Source organism: Anolis sagrei, chromosome 4 (assembly GCF_037176765.1).
Source record: "Anolis sagrei isolate rAnoSag1 chromosome 4, rAnoSag1.mat, whole genome shotgun sequence".
In the NCBI taxonomy this organism is placed as follows: domain Eukaryota; kingdom Metazoa; phylum Chordata; class Lepidosauria; order Squamata; family Dactyloidae; genus Anolis; species Anolis sagrei.
Window position 1 is genome coordinate 36,144,882 of NC_090024.1, and position 17,231 is coordinate 36,162,112.

General features: G+C 42.2%; 1 protein-coding gene across 1 annotated transcript in view; it reads right to left on the reverse strand.

The window, feature by feature from the left end:
* The window catches only part of RIPK2 (receptor interacting serine/threonine kinase 2), a 30,222-nt gene extending 19,528 nt beyond the window's left edge, over positions 1 to 10,694 (reverse strand). Inside the window, exon 1 of the mRNA XM_060775572.2 lies at positions 9,307 to 10,694. Within this exon, the coding sequence (XP_060631555.2) occupies positions 9,307 to 9,530 (224 nt within the window). The 5' untranslated portion in view covers positions 9,531 to 10,694. The remainder of the gene's footprint in view (positions 1 to 9,306) is intronic.
* Positions 10,695 to 17,231: the final 6,537 nt, after the last annotated feature.

Genomic DNA, 17,231 nt, shown 5'->3' on the forward strand with positions numbered 1-17,231 from the left:
CCATTTATGAGGAAGAAATTTATTTTCACCATGAAGTTGTTATAGGGTCTTCAGAGTGAAGCTACGTTTCTCCCTCACAAGCAAGGGAAATTCCCTTCAGAGGAGAATAAGATGACAGAGGCAACCAAAGAAAGTAATAATGATAAAAGGAGAAGCAGGATTCATGTGGCTCAGTGTGGACTAGAACGTGTGTCTCCAAAAAACTAAGCCAAAGTTAATTCTACATGGAGGGAAAAAGCATCACTTCAGGGGTGAGCTGCATTGGCTGCCACCAATTCCCTTGCCTAGGCATTCAAAAGGCCCAAAGCAGCACTATGGCACAGAGAGTAGAGTGAGAAGTTCTCCAGAACAGACTAAGCTCTTGCCTTTTGCCAATCTTTTCAGAGGTAACACCTTTTTAATAAGGGTGAAGACATAGTACACTGACCTGTGGATAGGTTGACCCAGGTTTTTGGAGTCAGTTTTCTTAAACTAAAATTTCTAGACATACGCATGAATATATGCAGTAGAGGTTTGACCAGATCAGGTGCTCAAAGAAGTGACTAGAGTTCCTCTAGTGACTAGAGTTCCCCTTTTCAAAAAGCAGATGCACGAGTCATTCACGTTGCCCCTGTCACTGCCACTTCTTCAAAATGCCTAAACTATTCTCGGAATTGAAGTCCAGTGTTTGCCATTCAATTAACAGTCCTTCTCCATAACCCTGAGGATTGTCAAGCCTCTTTTAAACTTGCCAGGACTCTGAATCATGTGATGTAGGACCATTGTTTGTTTTTCTCTGTTACACTTTTTTTGCCACCACAATGACACTGGTTTTACTTATTTAGTTATTAAAATATTTACACCCTAATCTTCAGCTCAAGATTTCAGGGAGACTCAGAATAAAATCCATTTAAAATCATCAATAATTACCAAAGTTTTAAAAGATTAAATTGTATCAATGAGTTTCTCAACTAAAAGAGACTATATAAAACTGGTTAAAGTCATCTTTAATTATATGTTTCTGTATGGCAGGGAGTTGGACTAGATGGCCCTTGTGGTCTCTTCCAACTCTATGAATAATATAACCACAAAACATGCATAGATTTGAAGGAACTGTAGTGACTGTAAATAAAGTTATGGCCTGAATTCAATGGGCTTTTGATCATATTTGGAGCCAGTGTGGTCTACTGGTTTTAGTTACAAGATTATGACTTGGGTGACCAAAGTGGAAATCTTTGCTCAGCCACTGAAACCCACTGGGTGATCTTGAACAAGTCACACTCTCTTAGCCTAAGAGGAAGGCAATAATACATACAGATCTCCGAAGGAAGGTGGCCAAGAAACTCCTGTGATAAGATCACCATAAGTCAGAAATAACTTGAAGACACACAACAGCAACACAAAATGAGGATTTGCTTTGAATGCAATTTTTCTGCTTCTTGGCAGGGGGTTGGACCGGATGGCCCACGGGGTCTTTTCCGATTCTATGATTTTTAAGTTCTAAATGGCTTGAGAACTCATTGTTTGAAAAAACACCTCTGCCCAAGGATTACGATCTATAGGAGGGCTCTGGAAGGAAGACATCATGAAAGAATGGGGAAAATGACCTTCTTCAGTGTGGCATCATACACGATGAATGCTCTTCCCTTGGAAGCAAGGACCACTGGGATTTGCTTCATTCCTATATAAATTTAAAACACACATTTCTATTGAAGTCCAAATGTGTGTGTAACAGTTTTATTCAAGTTATATATGTGCTAGGTTATCAACCACTTTTACACTAAAATCATTCATAAATGCAAAAAAACCCCCCAAAACATTATGCTCCCAACATTGTTCACTTTCTTTCCTCTCTAAGATCCTGCAGTTTTTTCTACAGCACCTGCAAAGTTTACAATCTTTCCCTCTGCTGCTTAGCAACTCTTAGCAATTACCTCTCTGTAGATTTTGGCACTATTCCATCCCAAGAAACAAAATAGCTTTGATGGCAAACTGCCACAATTGTGTTGTGACACTGAACAATCAACATGACATCACCACTGTGATTTATCCACACAGAATGGATTCAGATTGAATAGACTTCAAGTAGGTCACCTTTTTCACTGGGTACACCACATATTAACCAAAGTAACACACAAGTCCAGCTCTTGTACTCAATTACATTACTGTAGATCCAGATACGTAATCAAAACTTTGTTATAAGTATTGTATTGACTTAAAATATAACCTGAACCATCTACATAACAGAACCACACAACTTTGGAAATAGCATCATACTATTCTTGAAACCATTTGGGTTTTTTCCCACTGAGAGATTATAGAACTATGATACCGTATTAGCTGTCAATCATCTAATTCCAGTCACCTCTGTTATACATGGTGCCACTTCAAAGTAGAACCATGCATAGCACATTTAGTGGATTACAAGTAATTATCCATACATCAAGCTTGAAGACTTTCTGATCATCCAGAAATTTTGGCTCATAGAGCAATGACAACTCTTTAGGCACAATTTTCCAACCAATTATGATCTGATAGAATTATAGAATCACATAATCATTGACTTGGAAGAGACCTTATGGGCCATCCAGTCCAATTCCCCTGCCAAGAAACAGGAAAATCGGAATCAAAGCACCCCTGACAGATGTCTATCCAGCCTCTGTTTAAAAGCCTCCAAAGAAAGCAATGTTTAGATATTTGGTCAGTTTGCTAATCAAAATATCATGGGAGACCTGATCAAATGCTTCGCTGAAATCTACATAAATGGCATTTGCAGCATTACCCTCTGCTAAATGACTGCACTGATAAAAAGACAAGGTTAGTTTGGCAGAATTTGGTAAATCCATGTTGAGTCCAATAATCGTAGCACTGGCATCAAGACACTTATTTGAAAGAAGCTTTCAAGTGGTTCCCCCCAAAAAATCCCATTTTTCCTTCCTTATGCAAAGCTAACATCCCTTGGTTATTTTATTGAATTGTTACTTCTGGATAAAATAGTCTGCACAAGCATGTTCAAATGTTCTTCTTTATTGTCGAACAAGAAATTATCCTTATTTGCAGATGACACCAAATTGGGAGGGATAGCTAATACCCCAGAAGACAGGAGTAGAATTCAAAATGATCTTAACCAATTAGAGAGATGGATTGAAACTAACAAAATGAAGTTCAATGGGGACAAATGCAAGATACTCCACTTAGGCAGAAAAAAATGAAATGCAAAGATACAGAATGGGGAATGTGTGGCTCAAGAGCAGTACGTGTGAAAAAGATTTTGCAGTCCTCATGGGCAACAAGTTAAACATGAGACAACAATGTGATGCAGCAGCAAAAAAAGCCAACAAGATTTTGGTCTACATCAATAGGAGCATAGCATCTAGATCCAGGGAAGTCATGCTACCTCTCTATTCTACCTTGGTCAGACCACGCCTGGAATACTGTGTCCAATTCTGGGGACCAAAATTGAAGGGAGATGTTGACAAGCTGAAATGTGTCCAGAGTAGGGCGACTCAAATAATCAAGAGTCTGGAGAACAAGCCCTATGAGGAGTGGCTTAAAGAGCTGGGCATGTTTAGCCTGTAGAAAAGAAAGCTGAGAGGAGACATGATAGCCATGTATAAATATGTCAGAGGAAGTCACAGAGAGGAGGGAGCAAGCTTGCTTTTTGCTGCCCTGGAGTCTAGGGCGCGGAACAATGGCTTCAAACAACAAGAAAGGAGTTTCCATCTGAACATTAGGAAGAACTTCCTGACTGTGAGAGCTGTTCACCAGTGGAACTCTCTGCCCCGGAGTGTGGTGGAGGCTCCTTCTTAGGAGGCTTTTAAACAGAGACTGAATGGCCATCTGTTGGGGATGCTTTGAATGCAAGTTTCCTGCTTCCTAGCAAGGGGTTGGACTGGATGGCCCACAAGATCTCTTCCAACTCTATGATTCTATGATTTCTATGTTATTTTTCTCCCCGTTAAAGAAATCAAGTCTAGAGACACACTGATTTTGTTAACTGAGCCATGAAACAGTGACTATTTGAGAATGGAAACATATTTTTACCTTTGCATCACAAGAATTCCCTCCTGTATATAATTAGTAAAGCAAAGGATTCTGCCTTCTGTTGCATCTACCCTCACTAGCGTGATGTGGCTTTACAACTGCATTTGAATTATGGGTACACTTCCTAAAAATATTTTTAGTGTGTACTTGCAGAAGCCATGCAGAAGCCATCATCCTGTAGTTTCAAAGTGAAAGTATTGTGCTATGTGTACAGTATTAACAATTAAGGAGGCTTTAGCATAGTGATTCTCAACCTGTGGGTCCCCAGATGTTTTGGCCTTCAACTCTCAGATATCATAACAGCCGGTAAACTGGCTGGGGTTTTTGGGAGTTGTAGGCCAAAACATCTGAGGACCCACTGGTTCAGAGCCACTGCTCTTGTAGAACCAAGAGTGGAATTCTGGCAGAAGCAAACTTACAAAAACGGCAGGCAATAAACTCTAGGTTAAGAGACATTGTTTTTCAAGTTTATGCAAGAGGAATGCATATTTCAAAATAAAGTTGTAAATATATTCCAGTAGATATATTTGTACCAATGGTTAAGCTATTTGGCCAGAAATGGAAAATAAAAGCACAGGATCATATATTTTGGCAAATGGTAGATTTGCATGAAGTGCAAATGATAAAATAGGATAGTATGAGTCATATGAGTGGTTATCTACACCTATGTACATGCAAGTGTAGATAACGACTCATATGATTAAATTGTCTGAAATGCCTTGAATCAGATTGATGTTTCAATCATTACTCAACTATCGTATATTAAAATAACTCTACTTGCTGCCAATTATTTTTTGGGCAAGGTAGAAAGTGCTGCCTGTTAGCTTTAAAGGCCTACATGGTTTGGGGCCAGGCCAACGTAGGGATCATAGATTGTGGAACAACCTGCTAGAAGAGGTTCAACAACTGAATACAATGCGTAAATTTAAAACAGCACTGAAAATGATTAAGGCAAAATTAGAGAATTACTCTTTGTTTCTTTCAGGCATCTAATACAAACTGAACACCAAATATGCTGGTATATGTCTTCTTGGCTCCGTAACAGCTAGTTCATTTAGACAGCTTCTGTTTGGAAGACTCCAGTTCAGATTAGTTACATAGATTTTGCCTTGTTTGCTCTTACATAATTTTGTTTATAAAATCATCAAGTGGTTAAGAATGATTTCATCCGAAGCTTAGATACGTCTTCTCTAACTTCTTGTGTTCAGTTTTCAAACGTTTGCCTTCTAACATATTTTAGACTTCATCTCCCAGAAGATCTAGCCAGGATTCTGGCCAAGGATTCTGGGAACTGAAGTTCAAAACATCTTGAGTGACAAAGATTGAGAACCACAACTCTAGATCTAGGACAGAAATCATATGACCCTGGAGATGTTATTGGACTCTAGTTCCTAGAAGATTTAGCCAACAAAGCTGATGATGAAGAGTTTTGGTATTTTTAGCCCAAGAACACCTACAGATAATGACTCTTGGGCGGATGGGAGATTCTGAGAGTTCCAGTTTAAAAACTCTGGCTAGTATAGATTGGAGCACAGGCTTCCTTTGTTTCTTTTTTTACTTTCCCTTTTCTCTGCTACTCCTTCCCAAATGCAATGGCACTTCCCATTGCTGGCAAACCACAAAGAGCAGAAACGAAAGAAGCTGTTTCATTCTTTAAAAATTGGCATACAGTTAAAACTCACTATTTAATTTTAGCAGTTAAAGATTCAGTATACAAATAGGCAAACCTTAAAGATCCCTGGACTTTAATCCAAGATTGCCTTTACTGAATGATATGAGTTTGAAAATAGGAATTACATCCCCTTGAAATCCATGACACAACAAGTCCTTCCTCCATTCTCTTTTTTGAGTTCTTTTAAATCTATTTTAGGACATAGGCAAAGATAAAGGTTTTCCCGACATTAAGTCTAGTCGTGTCCAACTCTGGGGTGTGGTGCTCATCTCCATTTCTAAACCGAAGAGCTGGCATTGGCCGTAGATGCCTCCAAGGTCATGTGGCCGGATTGACTGCATGGAGCACCGTTACCTTCCCGTCTAAGCAGTACCTACTGATCTACTCACATTTGCATGTTTTCGAACTGCTAGGTTGGGCAGAAGCTGGGCCTAACAGAGGGAGCTCACCCCACTCCACGGATACAAACCGCTAATGTTTCGGTCAGCGAGTTCAGCAGCTCAGTGGTTTAACCCACTGAGCCACCAGGAGGCTTATTTTAGGACATACACATACACCACATTTACAATTCTCACCAGCACGAGGATTATTTTATTTTACATATAAATCCTTTTTGACACAATCTTTAAAGATTTACATAGTATATAACATTTGTATCCTATTTCTTAGGATCCTTCCTCCATTCTAAATCGGATTTTATCTAACTTTTTAATTTGATTTTGGTTTGGGCCTTTATACTTTCTCGGCTCTGTCAGAATGATTTGTACCTGTATGTGTATCCTGCAACTGTCTCTTTCTCATGACACTGCATCTTTCTGGATCAATTATGAAAACTACAACCCTCAATATGTTCCCAGACTTTGGCTGAATAAGTGAACAGTGAACTCTACTGATAGTTGGATAAATAAAACTATAGGTCCCTTTCTGTGGATACAGGGGTTGTACTATAAGATTGCGTATGCAAGATCCACTAAACCGTAAAATAGCATTTACCATCAGAAACCATACAAAAACTACTGAAGTAAAAAACTGCAGCACAGCTTAGAAAAGCTACTTTTTTGGACTACAACCAACAGTGTAACTCTGCAACTCAGCTACTGTATAACCCTTCAGCAAGTATGGCTAATGGCATGTTCTCTGTCATGTTTCCTGCCAATTGAACAAAAAGATACATAATCCTCAGCCTATCATGGATTAAAAATACATAAATATGACAATTGTTTTGCCTTCAAATCATTTCCCATTTATGGTGACCTGAAAGTGAACATACCACATGGTTTCCTGGCAAGATTTGTGTGTGGGAGATTGGGTGTGGCAGTGCATTTCGATGAGGCTGACAGAGGTTGACCTGGTCAAGATTTGGGGATTTGAACTCTGGCTGCCCAGAGTCCTAGTCTAATACTCAAGTCATTCTAGTGCTTCCAAGTGGTATATTTCCAATTTTTCATCTCAGGTAGAATAGCTTGTATTAACTCACATGTATCAAATTCAAGGCCTGCAGGCCAAATCTAAACCACCATGACATTTTATGTGGCTCTCCAGATGCTGGACTATAACACCTGTATTACTCATCATTAGACATCATGACTGGAGCTGATGGGAGTTGGCATATAGTAACACCTGGAAGACTGAACTATTGTTTTTTTAGTCAGGATAGTGGGGTTGGAATTTATATACAAGGCTTGTGGATATGATGTCTGACTTTAAAATATCCTTTAACCATTACCCAACATCAGAACCACATGTGCTGTTGGGTTGCAATTCCTATTATTCCCAATCTGCATGGTGGTTAAACAAAAGTGATGGAAGTTGTCACTCAATAACACCAAATGGAGTAAAAACTAAGGAGCACTGACCACTATGTAAAAAAAAAAAAGATAGTTGGCCATCTGTATCCTCGGTTTCTCCATCCATGGACTCAAATACCCTTTGAAATCAGCCACAAGGCTGATGGGGCTCTCAGTGAAACTGAGTTTGACATCACTGTATTAACTGATTCAACAGAAGGCACATAAGTAATGAGTTCATTATCATCTCATTGATTATGAGGTCTGTTCTAGTTAACTAAAGATTAGATCACTGACTATACATTACAATTACTAAATATGTAACGTTACTGAAACCACATAAAAGATCAATGATGTTAGACAAGAGTCAATTCTATTGAAAAACATGATCATCAGCATCTGTTGAAGGAAATGCATTTTTTGTTCTGCAAACATAAAGTCACACACTGCACATAATAATATCTCTACTCACCCTAAAAATCTTGGGGAAGGGGGTGAGGAGCAAAAACTTTTGAACACAATCTATAATAAACCATTTACAATTCTGTTCCATATAAATCAAAGAGATACTTTGACAAAAAGTAAACTTGAATTACATCATGGCCAGAGCAAATGGCAAATGGCCATGGTGTAATTCGAGTTTGGTTCTCTTCCCATGTTATCATGGGAGGAGAACTTTTGTTTTGTTTTATAGAAAGGGGTTACAGGAGGTCTAAAGGTTCAAGATAACTAACTGGGGCTAGCTATAGTGAGCATGCTCCACTGGTTTCTGAAGCAGCTCCACTGGTTCCTGACAAGCTTCCAGGCCCAATTCAAAGTGCAGGTTATTACCCATAAAGCCCTATACGCTTTGGGTCCAACCTATCTTTGAGACCGCACCTCCTTCTATGAACCAGTGCAGGCCTTGAGATCTGCTGGGAAGACTCTTCTTTCGGTCCCACCATGATTACAGGTGAGGTTGGTGGGGCGAGAGAAAAGGCCTTCTTGGTGGTGGCTCCCTGGCTCTGGAATGCACTCCCTAGAAAGATTAGATTAACCCCAAATTTCCAGACCTTCCGTTTGAGCCTAAAAACATGGCCTTTGACCTGGAGTAATGTACTATGGTCATGTGATGATGTCGACCATTGTTATTCGGCACTTTAGCTCATGTTTGAAGAAACCCAACGATCTACAGGGATGACTGTGTTTTAGAATTTTTAAATTTTTTAATTATATTGATTGGTATTGTCCATTGTTTGTATTTGGTCAAATTTTGTATTGTTTTAATTATATGTAAATCTATTTTATGTGTGGCACCTTGAGTGCTTTGTTAGCCGCACCAAATCCCTTCGGTGAGATGATGGCGGGATACAAATAAAGATTATTATTATTATTATTATTATTATTATTATTATAAAAAAGTGGAGACCTCCCCAACCTACTTCTATATGATTTTAATTATAGAAATTATATACATGGTTTATTTTATTTAAAAAAAATTATATTTAAGTGTATTCATATGAACAAGGCTAAGAAGCTGTGTTAGGTAGATTCTTAGCTTTGGCCAATTGCTAACCCTGACTTAAGGGCTTGGGTCAGATTAGGGAAGTCCTCATTCAAATCTTCCCAAAGCCATGGCCCTGCAAGGTTGTTCTTGGGACAGTAGTTCTCAACCTGTGTGTCCTGAGGTGTTTTGGCAACAACTCCCAGAAATCTCAGCCAGTTCACCAGCTGTTAGGATTTCTGGGAGTTTAAGGCCAAAACATTTGGGGACCCATAGGTTGAGAACCACTGTCTTAGAATGTCCAGGTACAGAACTATGTTCTTTTCCCCTTGGAGACTCACCTGTCCAGTAGTGGTCCCTGTAGGCCTTTGACAGCCACTGGCACTCGCCAGTCTGCATGACGGGCCGAAGAGACGGTGCCATAGGCTCCCCGGCCAAGGAAACACAGGTCTGGCAGTTTGTTGGAAGAGATGGTTGGGAGTGTGTAACTGAGGGCACAAGGGGCACAGGTGCCCGAGGCCCCACCGTTGGTCCACATGCTGCCACTGCCGCCCCCAGCAGCCATCAAGGCGGGGCGGCCCTCCTCCGGCTTGGCCTTCGTGGTGTACTGAGCTCTCCCGGGGTCACCCAGGAGGACCTTGGCTTCCTCAGCTCTTGCCCCACAACTTTTTGGGAGCAGAATCTGAGGTCTCCCTCAAAATGAGATTGAGGCCTCTCTGAAATAGAGTCTGGGCTCTCCCTCCAATAGAGTCTGGGGGTTTTACTACAGACGCTGCTCCGAAATAGGGAGTGAGCTCTCCCTCAGAAAGAGATGGAGGTCTTCCTTCAAAAGAGATGGATGCTCCAAAAGAGTCTGAGGCCTCTTTCAAATAGAGAATGAGATCCCAAGAACAGAGGCTTTTCTGAAAAAAGCAGGCTGGGGTCCCTCTCAAAAAGAGAATAAGGTCTCCTTTAAAAAAAATCCTCCTCTGATGTCCTGCTGGCAAATTTCTGTCTGCCTCACATCCTCCAAGCAGCTGCGACTCTCCTTGGTTGCTGTCTTCTTTGGACCCTCAAAACCCTGCCTTGACCCCCCAAAATCTGCAGAAGGGACTCTCTTTTGGCATCTTCAAAAAACACGTGGGCAATGCAGCCCCTCCTATGTTTTCCCCAACTCTTCTCCGCCAAGGAGAGGGAAAACTCTTCCCCACACACCCAAAAAAAGGTTCAGGCAGTGGGGCGTGGATACAGAGACCTCCCTTTCCCAGTCTTCCCTTGATCCAAGTCAAGGGGCTCCTCTTCCTCCTGGAGCTCCAATGGTTTCCGTGTCACAGTTCCAGGGCAAAGTTCTCCTTATTCCTCCTCCTCAAGTCCATCGACAACCCGGCTCTCCTCCAACTCCTTCTGCCTTTCCCCACCGAGGGCAGACCTCTCCCTCTCCAAAACAAGTGCCCAGGCAGTGAGGCGTTCCTCTCCCGGCCACAGACCCAGGCGACGTGTCTCCTCTTCCCCAATCCCGCTGGAAGAATCCAAAAGAAGGCGCGCCTGGGAGGCGAAGCAAAGGGCGACTTGGGAAAGCCTCCTAAGAGCCCAGGAGGGCGACAGGCTGGGGCATCAGAGGCGCGTCAACCCCAAAGGTCGGGACCGTCGCCTCGGCTCCCAATGGCGACCGGGGAAGGCCCCGCCTCGGACAATCCGGCCCAACCGCTCGCCTCTTGCCCCGCCTGCTCCTGATGCCGGAGCGAGGCGGAGGCTCCGTGGCGCGGCTCCAGGGGACGCCTCCTCCTCGCTCTCCTCCTCGTTCCGGGAAACGAAGGGGCTGGCCGCCCGGAAAGTCCGGCTGGGCTTCTGGGGCAGTCGAGAGAAGGGGGAGGCAGCCCACCCGAGCGCGGATACGGAGGGAAGGAGGCAGGGAGAGGAGAAGGGGCGCCTCCAAAGTGGAGAGAGAGAGAGAGGCGCACTTTAATGCAATGGAACCTTGCGAGTTGACCTCTTGGGCAGAGGAGGCTCCAAACTTGGCTCAAGCACCATTCCTTGAATCATAGAATCAAAGAGTTGGAAGAGACCTCATGGGCCATCCAGTCCAACCCCATTCTGCCAAGAAGCAGGAATATTGCATTCAAATCACCCCTGACAGATGGCCATCCAGCCTCTGTTTAAAAGCTTCCAAAGAAGGAGCCTCCACCACACTCCGGGGCAGAGAGTTCCACTGCTGAACGGCTCTCACAGTCAGGAAGTTCTTCCTCATGTTCAGATGGAATCTCCTCTCTTGTAGTTTGAAGCCATTGTTCCGCCGTCCTAGTCTCCAGGGAAGCAGAAAACAAGCTTGCTCCCTCCTCCCTGTGGCTTCCTCTCACATATTTATACGTGGCTATCATATCTCCTCTCAGCCTTCTCTTCTTCAGGCTAAACATGCCCAGCTCCTTAAGCCGCTCCTCATAGGGCTTGTTCTCCAGACCTTTTATCATTTTAGTCGCTCTCCTCTGGACACATTCCAGCTTGTCAATATCTCTCCAGCTTGTCATTATCTCCTTGGATCCCAAAGCACTCCGCCAGGGAAGTCAAAGTGGGGCCCAACTGCATTAATCATACAGTTTTTAAAAATTGTTTTATTGGTTCCCCCCCCCCCACTCCCACCCTCCTCTCCTTGTACATGGAATTTATACATCTAACTACAGAAGTTGCATTTCAAATATCAGTCTCAATCTTAATTTTTCTACACCACATCTTAGCACATTTTCTAAATAATTCCTAACCGGTTCCCACATCCTCTTAGTTATTGGGACCTTTTCAATTTTATCTATATTATTCCATTTACAATCTGTTATTTCCACATTTAACATATCTATATAAATAAAAATATAATGTTTGTTTGTGGAATTAACAGAACTCAAAAACCACTGGACGAATTGCCGCCAAATTTGGCCACAAGACACCTACTAACCCAAGGAGTGACCATCACTAAAAAAAAAAATGATTTTGTCATTTGGGAGGTGTCGTTGCTGGGACTTATAGTTCACCTATGATCAAAGAGCATTCTGAACTCCACCAATGATGGAATTGAACCAAACTTGGCACACAGTTCTCCCATGACCAACAGAAAATGCTGGAAGGGTTTGGTGGGCAGTCTCCTTTGGTTTTGGAGTTGTAGTTCACCTACATGCAGAGATCACTATGGACTCAAACAATGATCGATCTGGACCAAACTCTACATGAATACTCAATAAGCCCAAATGTGAACACTAGTGGAGTTTGGGGAAAATCTTGACATTTGGGAGTTGTGGTTGTTGGGATTTATAGTTCACCTACAATCACAAAACATTCTGAACCCGGGACAAAGACATTTTAAAAATTTATCGATACGAGTTAAAGAAAACTATTACAAGTTAATATGGAAGTGGTACTTGACACCGGTAAGAATAGCATATATGAATAAAAATAACTCAATAAATTGTTGGAGAGGGTGTCAAGAACCAGGAACATATATACACATGTGGTGGCAATGTAAATATGTAAATAATTTTTGGGAGAAAGTATTTAGAGAAATAGAAACTATAATGAATATAAAATTAGATAAAAGTCCTAGTATAGCTTTACTATCATTATATAACGATAAGCAACTGAAAAAGGAGGATAAAGAAGCGATAACAAACTTACTAACTATAGCAAGACTGCTTATAGCAAGGAATTGGAAAAAAGAAATGAATATACAAATAGAGGAGTGGTATAAAGAAGCATGGAAAATAGCAATAAATGATAAATTGACATGTATATTAAAGGTTAAAAAAGGTATATGGAAACAAAGCGATTTTGATGCTGTATGGGGAAGATTTGTGGTAAATGGATTAAAAAATAAGGAAGGAAAATTACCGTCACAAGAAGAAATGAAATTTTGGACAGATGAAATGTAAGAATGGTGGCTTGAGACGGGTGGAGGGGAGCACTGTGGTGAAAAAAGGAAAAAAAAAAAGAGAAAAGGGGGGGAAATGTCAGAGCAAAACAACAAAACAACATGTTAAAGAGGTTGATGTACAAAATGTAATAGTATGTAATAAATGTGATAAATCAATAAAAAATTATTTAAAAAAAAACATTCTGAACCCCACCAACGATAGAATTGGGCCAAACCTCCCACACAGAACCCCTATGTGGGCCACAGCAACGCGCGGCAGGGAATGGCTAATATATAAATTAAAATGTAATGTTTGTTTGTGGGATTAACATAACTCAAAAACTACTGGACGAATTTCCGCCAGATTTGGCCACAAGACACCTACTAACCCAAGGAGTGACCATCACTAAAAATAATGGTTTTGCCATCAGGAAATTGTAATTGCAGGGATTTATAGTTAACTTACATCAAAGAGCATTCTGAGCTCCATCAACAATGGAATTGAACCAAACTTGGCACACAGAACTCCCGTGACCAACAGAAAAAACACTAGAAGGGTTTGGTGGGCATTGACCTTGAGTTTGGGAGTTGTACTTCACCTACATCCAGAGAGCACTGTGGACTCAAAGAATTATGGATCTGGCCCAAACTTGGCACAAATATTCCATATGCCCAAATATGAATATAGATGGAGTTTGGGGGAAATAGACATTTGGGAGTTGTAGTTACTGGGATTTATAGTTCACCTACAATCAAAGAACATTCTGAACCACACCAATGAGAGAATTGGGCCAAACTTCCCACAAAGAACTCCCATGGCCACATGTAAGCCGCTCCGAGTCCCCATTGGGGAGATGGTGGCAGGGTAGAAATAAAGTTTGTTGTTGTTGTTGTTGTTGTTGTTGTTGTTGTTGTTGTTGTTATTATTATCAGCCAAAAGCAGGCCCACATTTCCCATTGAAATATTAATAAGTTTATATTTGTTAAAATTGTTCTTCATTTTAATTATTATATTGTTTTTAAGTGTTTTTGCACTACAAATAAGGTATGTGCGGTGTGCATAGGAATTCATTCATGTTTTTTTCAAATTATAACCTGGCCCTCCAACAGTTTGAGGGACTGTGACCTGGTCCCCTGTTTAAAAAGTCTGAGGATCTCAGGTCTAGATCCAGGGAAGTCATGCTACCCCTCTATTCTGCCTTGTCAGATCACACTTGGAATCACACTGTATCCAATTCTGGGCACTGCAATTTTTTTTTGTCGTGTCAGGAGCAACTTGAGAAACTGCAAGTCGCTTCTGGTGTGAGAGAATTGGCCGTCTGCAAGGAGGCTTCTCTCATGGGAGGCTTCTCTCATGTCCTCGCATGAGGAGCTGGAGCTGATAGAGGGAGCTCATCCACACTCTCCCTAGATCCAAACCTGCGACCTGTTGGTCTTCAGTCCTGCCGGGAGCTCCGGCACCGCAATTGAAGAGAGATGTTGACAAGCTTGAATGTGTCCAGAGGAGGGCGACTCAAATGATCAAGGGTCTGGAGAACAAGCCCTATGAGGGGTGGCTTAAAGATCTGGGCATGTTTAGCCTGCAGAAGAGAAGGCTGAGAGGAGACATGATGAAGACTATATATAAATATGTGAGGGAAGTCATAGGGAGGAGAGAGCAGGCTTGTTTTCTGCTGCCCTGAAGACTAGGTTTCAAACTACAGGAAAGGCGATTCCATGTGAACATTAGGAAGAACTTCCTAACTCTGACAGCTGTTCAGCAGTGGAACTCTCTGCCCCAGAGTGTGGTGGAGGCTCCTTCTTTGGAGGCTTTTAAACAGAGGCTGGATGGCCATCTGTTGGGGGTGCTTTGAATGCAATATTCCCTGCTTCTTGACAGGGGGTTGGACTGGATGGCCCACAAGGTCTCTTCCAACTCTATGATTCAAGATCTGTAAAGTTTCAAAGTAAAATGCCATCCCCGGTGGACTAAACAGTCCTACCTCTTAGGGTAAGCAAGCACCCAAATGTGTCTCTATTTTTGGCAACAGCTGTTTACAGCTGTGGAAAGAATTTTTCCTCCTCTGCAGTGTCTGGTTTTGATCACATGCCCATAGCGTCTGAATACACACCCCTGCTTAGAGTCAACTTTCTGTAGGAAGTTGTTCTCCACCTTTCCTGTCTCATGAAAGCAAGGCAAAACCAGAATGCTTTCTGTTTATTTGAAGGAGGCTGAAGGCAGCAGATCGATCTCCTTTGATCAGAATCAGCCCTGATTAGGACTTGGATTCAGAGGAAAGAAGTGGCAAAATCAACTCTGGTCATTCTTTGTTTGTGAATCAAAATTCATGGGGTTGCTATAGGTTAACAGATGACTTGAAAGAATGCCCTATACTTTCAAATGGGGATGATTCCATTGGACAGATTACTGCTTCCACCTGGATGCAGGTGGAAGCACTTACCAGGCTTTAAAATGTTTTAACAACAACAACAACAACAACAACAACAAATTATTTGAGGATGCTTGCCATAGATGCAGATAAAACGTAAGGAGAGAATGCTTCTAGAACATGGCCATATAGCCCGAAAAACCTACAGCAACCCAATAATAATAATAACAACAACTTTATTTATACCTTGGCACCATCTCCCATAGGAACTCGAGTGGCTTACACAATAGCACACAAAGGTGCCATACAGGTCACAGAATAAAATACATCAACATTTAAAATAAATAACACATTACGTAAACCAGATAATGTACATTAAGTAAAACAACCTCTATTAAATATAATCAGTAAAATCTCTGGGTGGATCTTCATCTTGACTCTCGTGGCTTGTTCTTGGTCTTGCAGCTCTTCTGATGTCTGAGGTGGAGTATCCATTGGCCTGTAAAGCCCAGTTTAGGTGGTTCAGTTCATCTTGGAGTAGGTGGGGTTCGCATATTCTTTTTGCACGGTCTGCTAGGGCTTTAATTGTGCTTCTTTTTATGTAGATAAAATAATAATAAGCATCATCATCATCTTTATTTATACCTCGCCACCATCTCACCAATGGGGACTCAGGGCAGCTTTCATGAGGCCAAGCCCTTCAGCCCAATGCAATAATCAAAACAAACAACAACACAATGAAATCAAAACATAAGCAACAACACAGTGAATTACATAAAGCAGAAACCATATAAAATTACAATAAAATCATTCATAAAACAAAGCAATGAGCGGGCCACATATCCAGAACAAAATACTAAGGATAAAAACGGGGTGAGACAGCAGTGGCACGAGTTATTTATGAGGGCAGAACTCTTCCGAGATAAGGTCGACAAGGACCTTAGTACAGAGGAGGAGTGCACTAGAAACAGATGTTGAGGGTTAATGGACATATAAGTTAATGGTTAATCTCCAAAAGCGCAGTGGAAGAGCCAGGTTTTGAGATTCTTCTTAAAACTCTCTAAGGTGGGGGCTTGCCTAATCTCACTAGGCAGTGTATTCCATAGTCGGGGGGGGGGGGGGGGGCACTGAGGAAAAGGCTTTCTCCCTTGTTCCCACAAGGCGGGCCTTAAACAGGGGGGTTGACCGCTCCCTGTAATTCTCCCTGGTTATTAATCTGGCCGCCGAACATTGGACGAATTGTAGTTTCCAGGCCATCTTCAAGGGTAGCCCCACATAGAGTGCATTGCAGTAATCCAATCTAGAGGTAATTAAGGCATGGACCACCGTGGTCAAGTCCAACTTCACGAGGTATGGCTGCAGTTGGCGCACTAGTTTTAGTTGTGCAAAGGCCCACCACCGGCCACCGCCAACACTTGTGCATCAAGTGTCACCGCTGAGTCCAGGAGGACCCCCAATTTGCGGACCTGTGACTTCAGGGGGGGAGTGCAACCCCGTCAAGCACTGACCTGGAGGACCTCTGTCTTGTCAGGATTAATCTTCAACTTGTTCGTCTTCATCCAGATCGACCTAGCAGCCAGGCACTGATTCAGTATCCAAGAGGCTTCCTTGGATTCAGATGGAAAAGAGTAGTGGAGTTGTGTGTCATCTGCGTAGAGGTGGCACCTCACTCCAAAACTCCGGATGACCTCTCCCAGCAGTTTCATGTAGATGTTAAATAGCATGGGGGACAAAATAGATCCTTGCAGGACCTCATAGGTCAATGGCCAGGGGTCTGAGTAGGTGTCCCCCAGCTTCCCCAACTGGGAATGACCCTCCAGGAAAGACCGGAGCCACAGTAAAACCATACCCCTGAGTCCCATCCCAGCAAGTCTCCCCAGAAGGATACCATGGTCAATGGTATCAAAAGCCACTGAGATATCTAAGAGAACGAGCAGGGTCACACTTCCTCTGTCCAGTTCCCTGCAGAGGTCATCCACCAAGGCAACCAAGGCCCTCTCGGTACTGTGACCAGGCCTAAAACCAG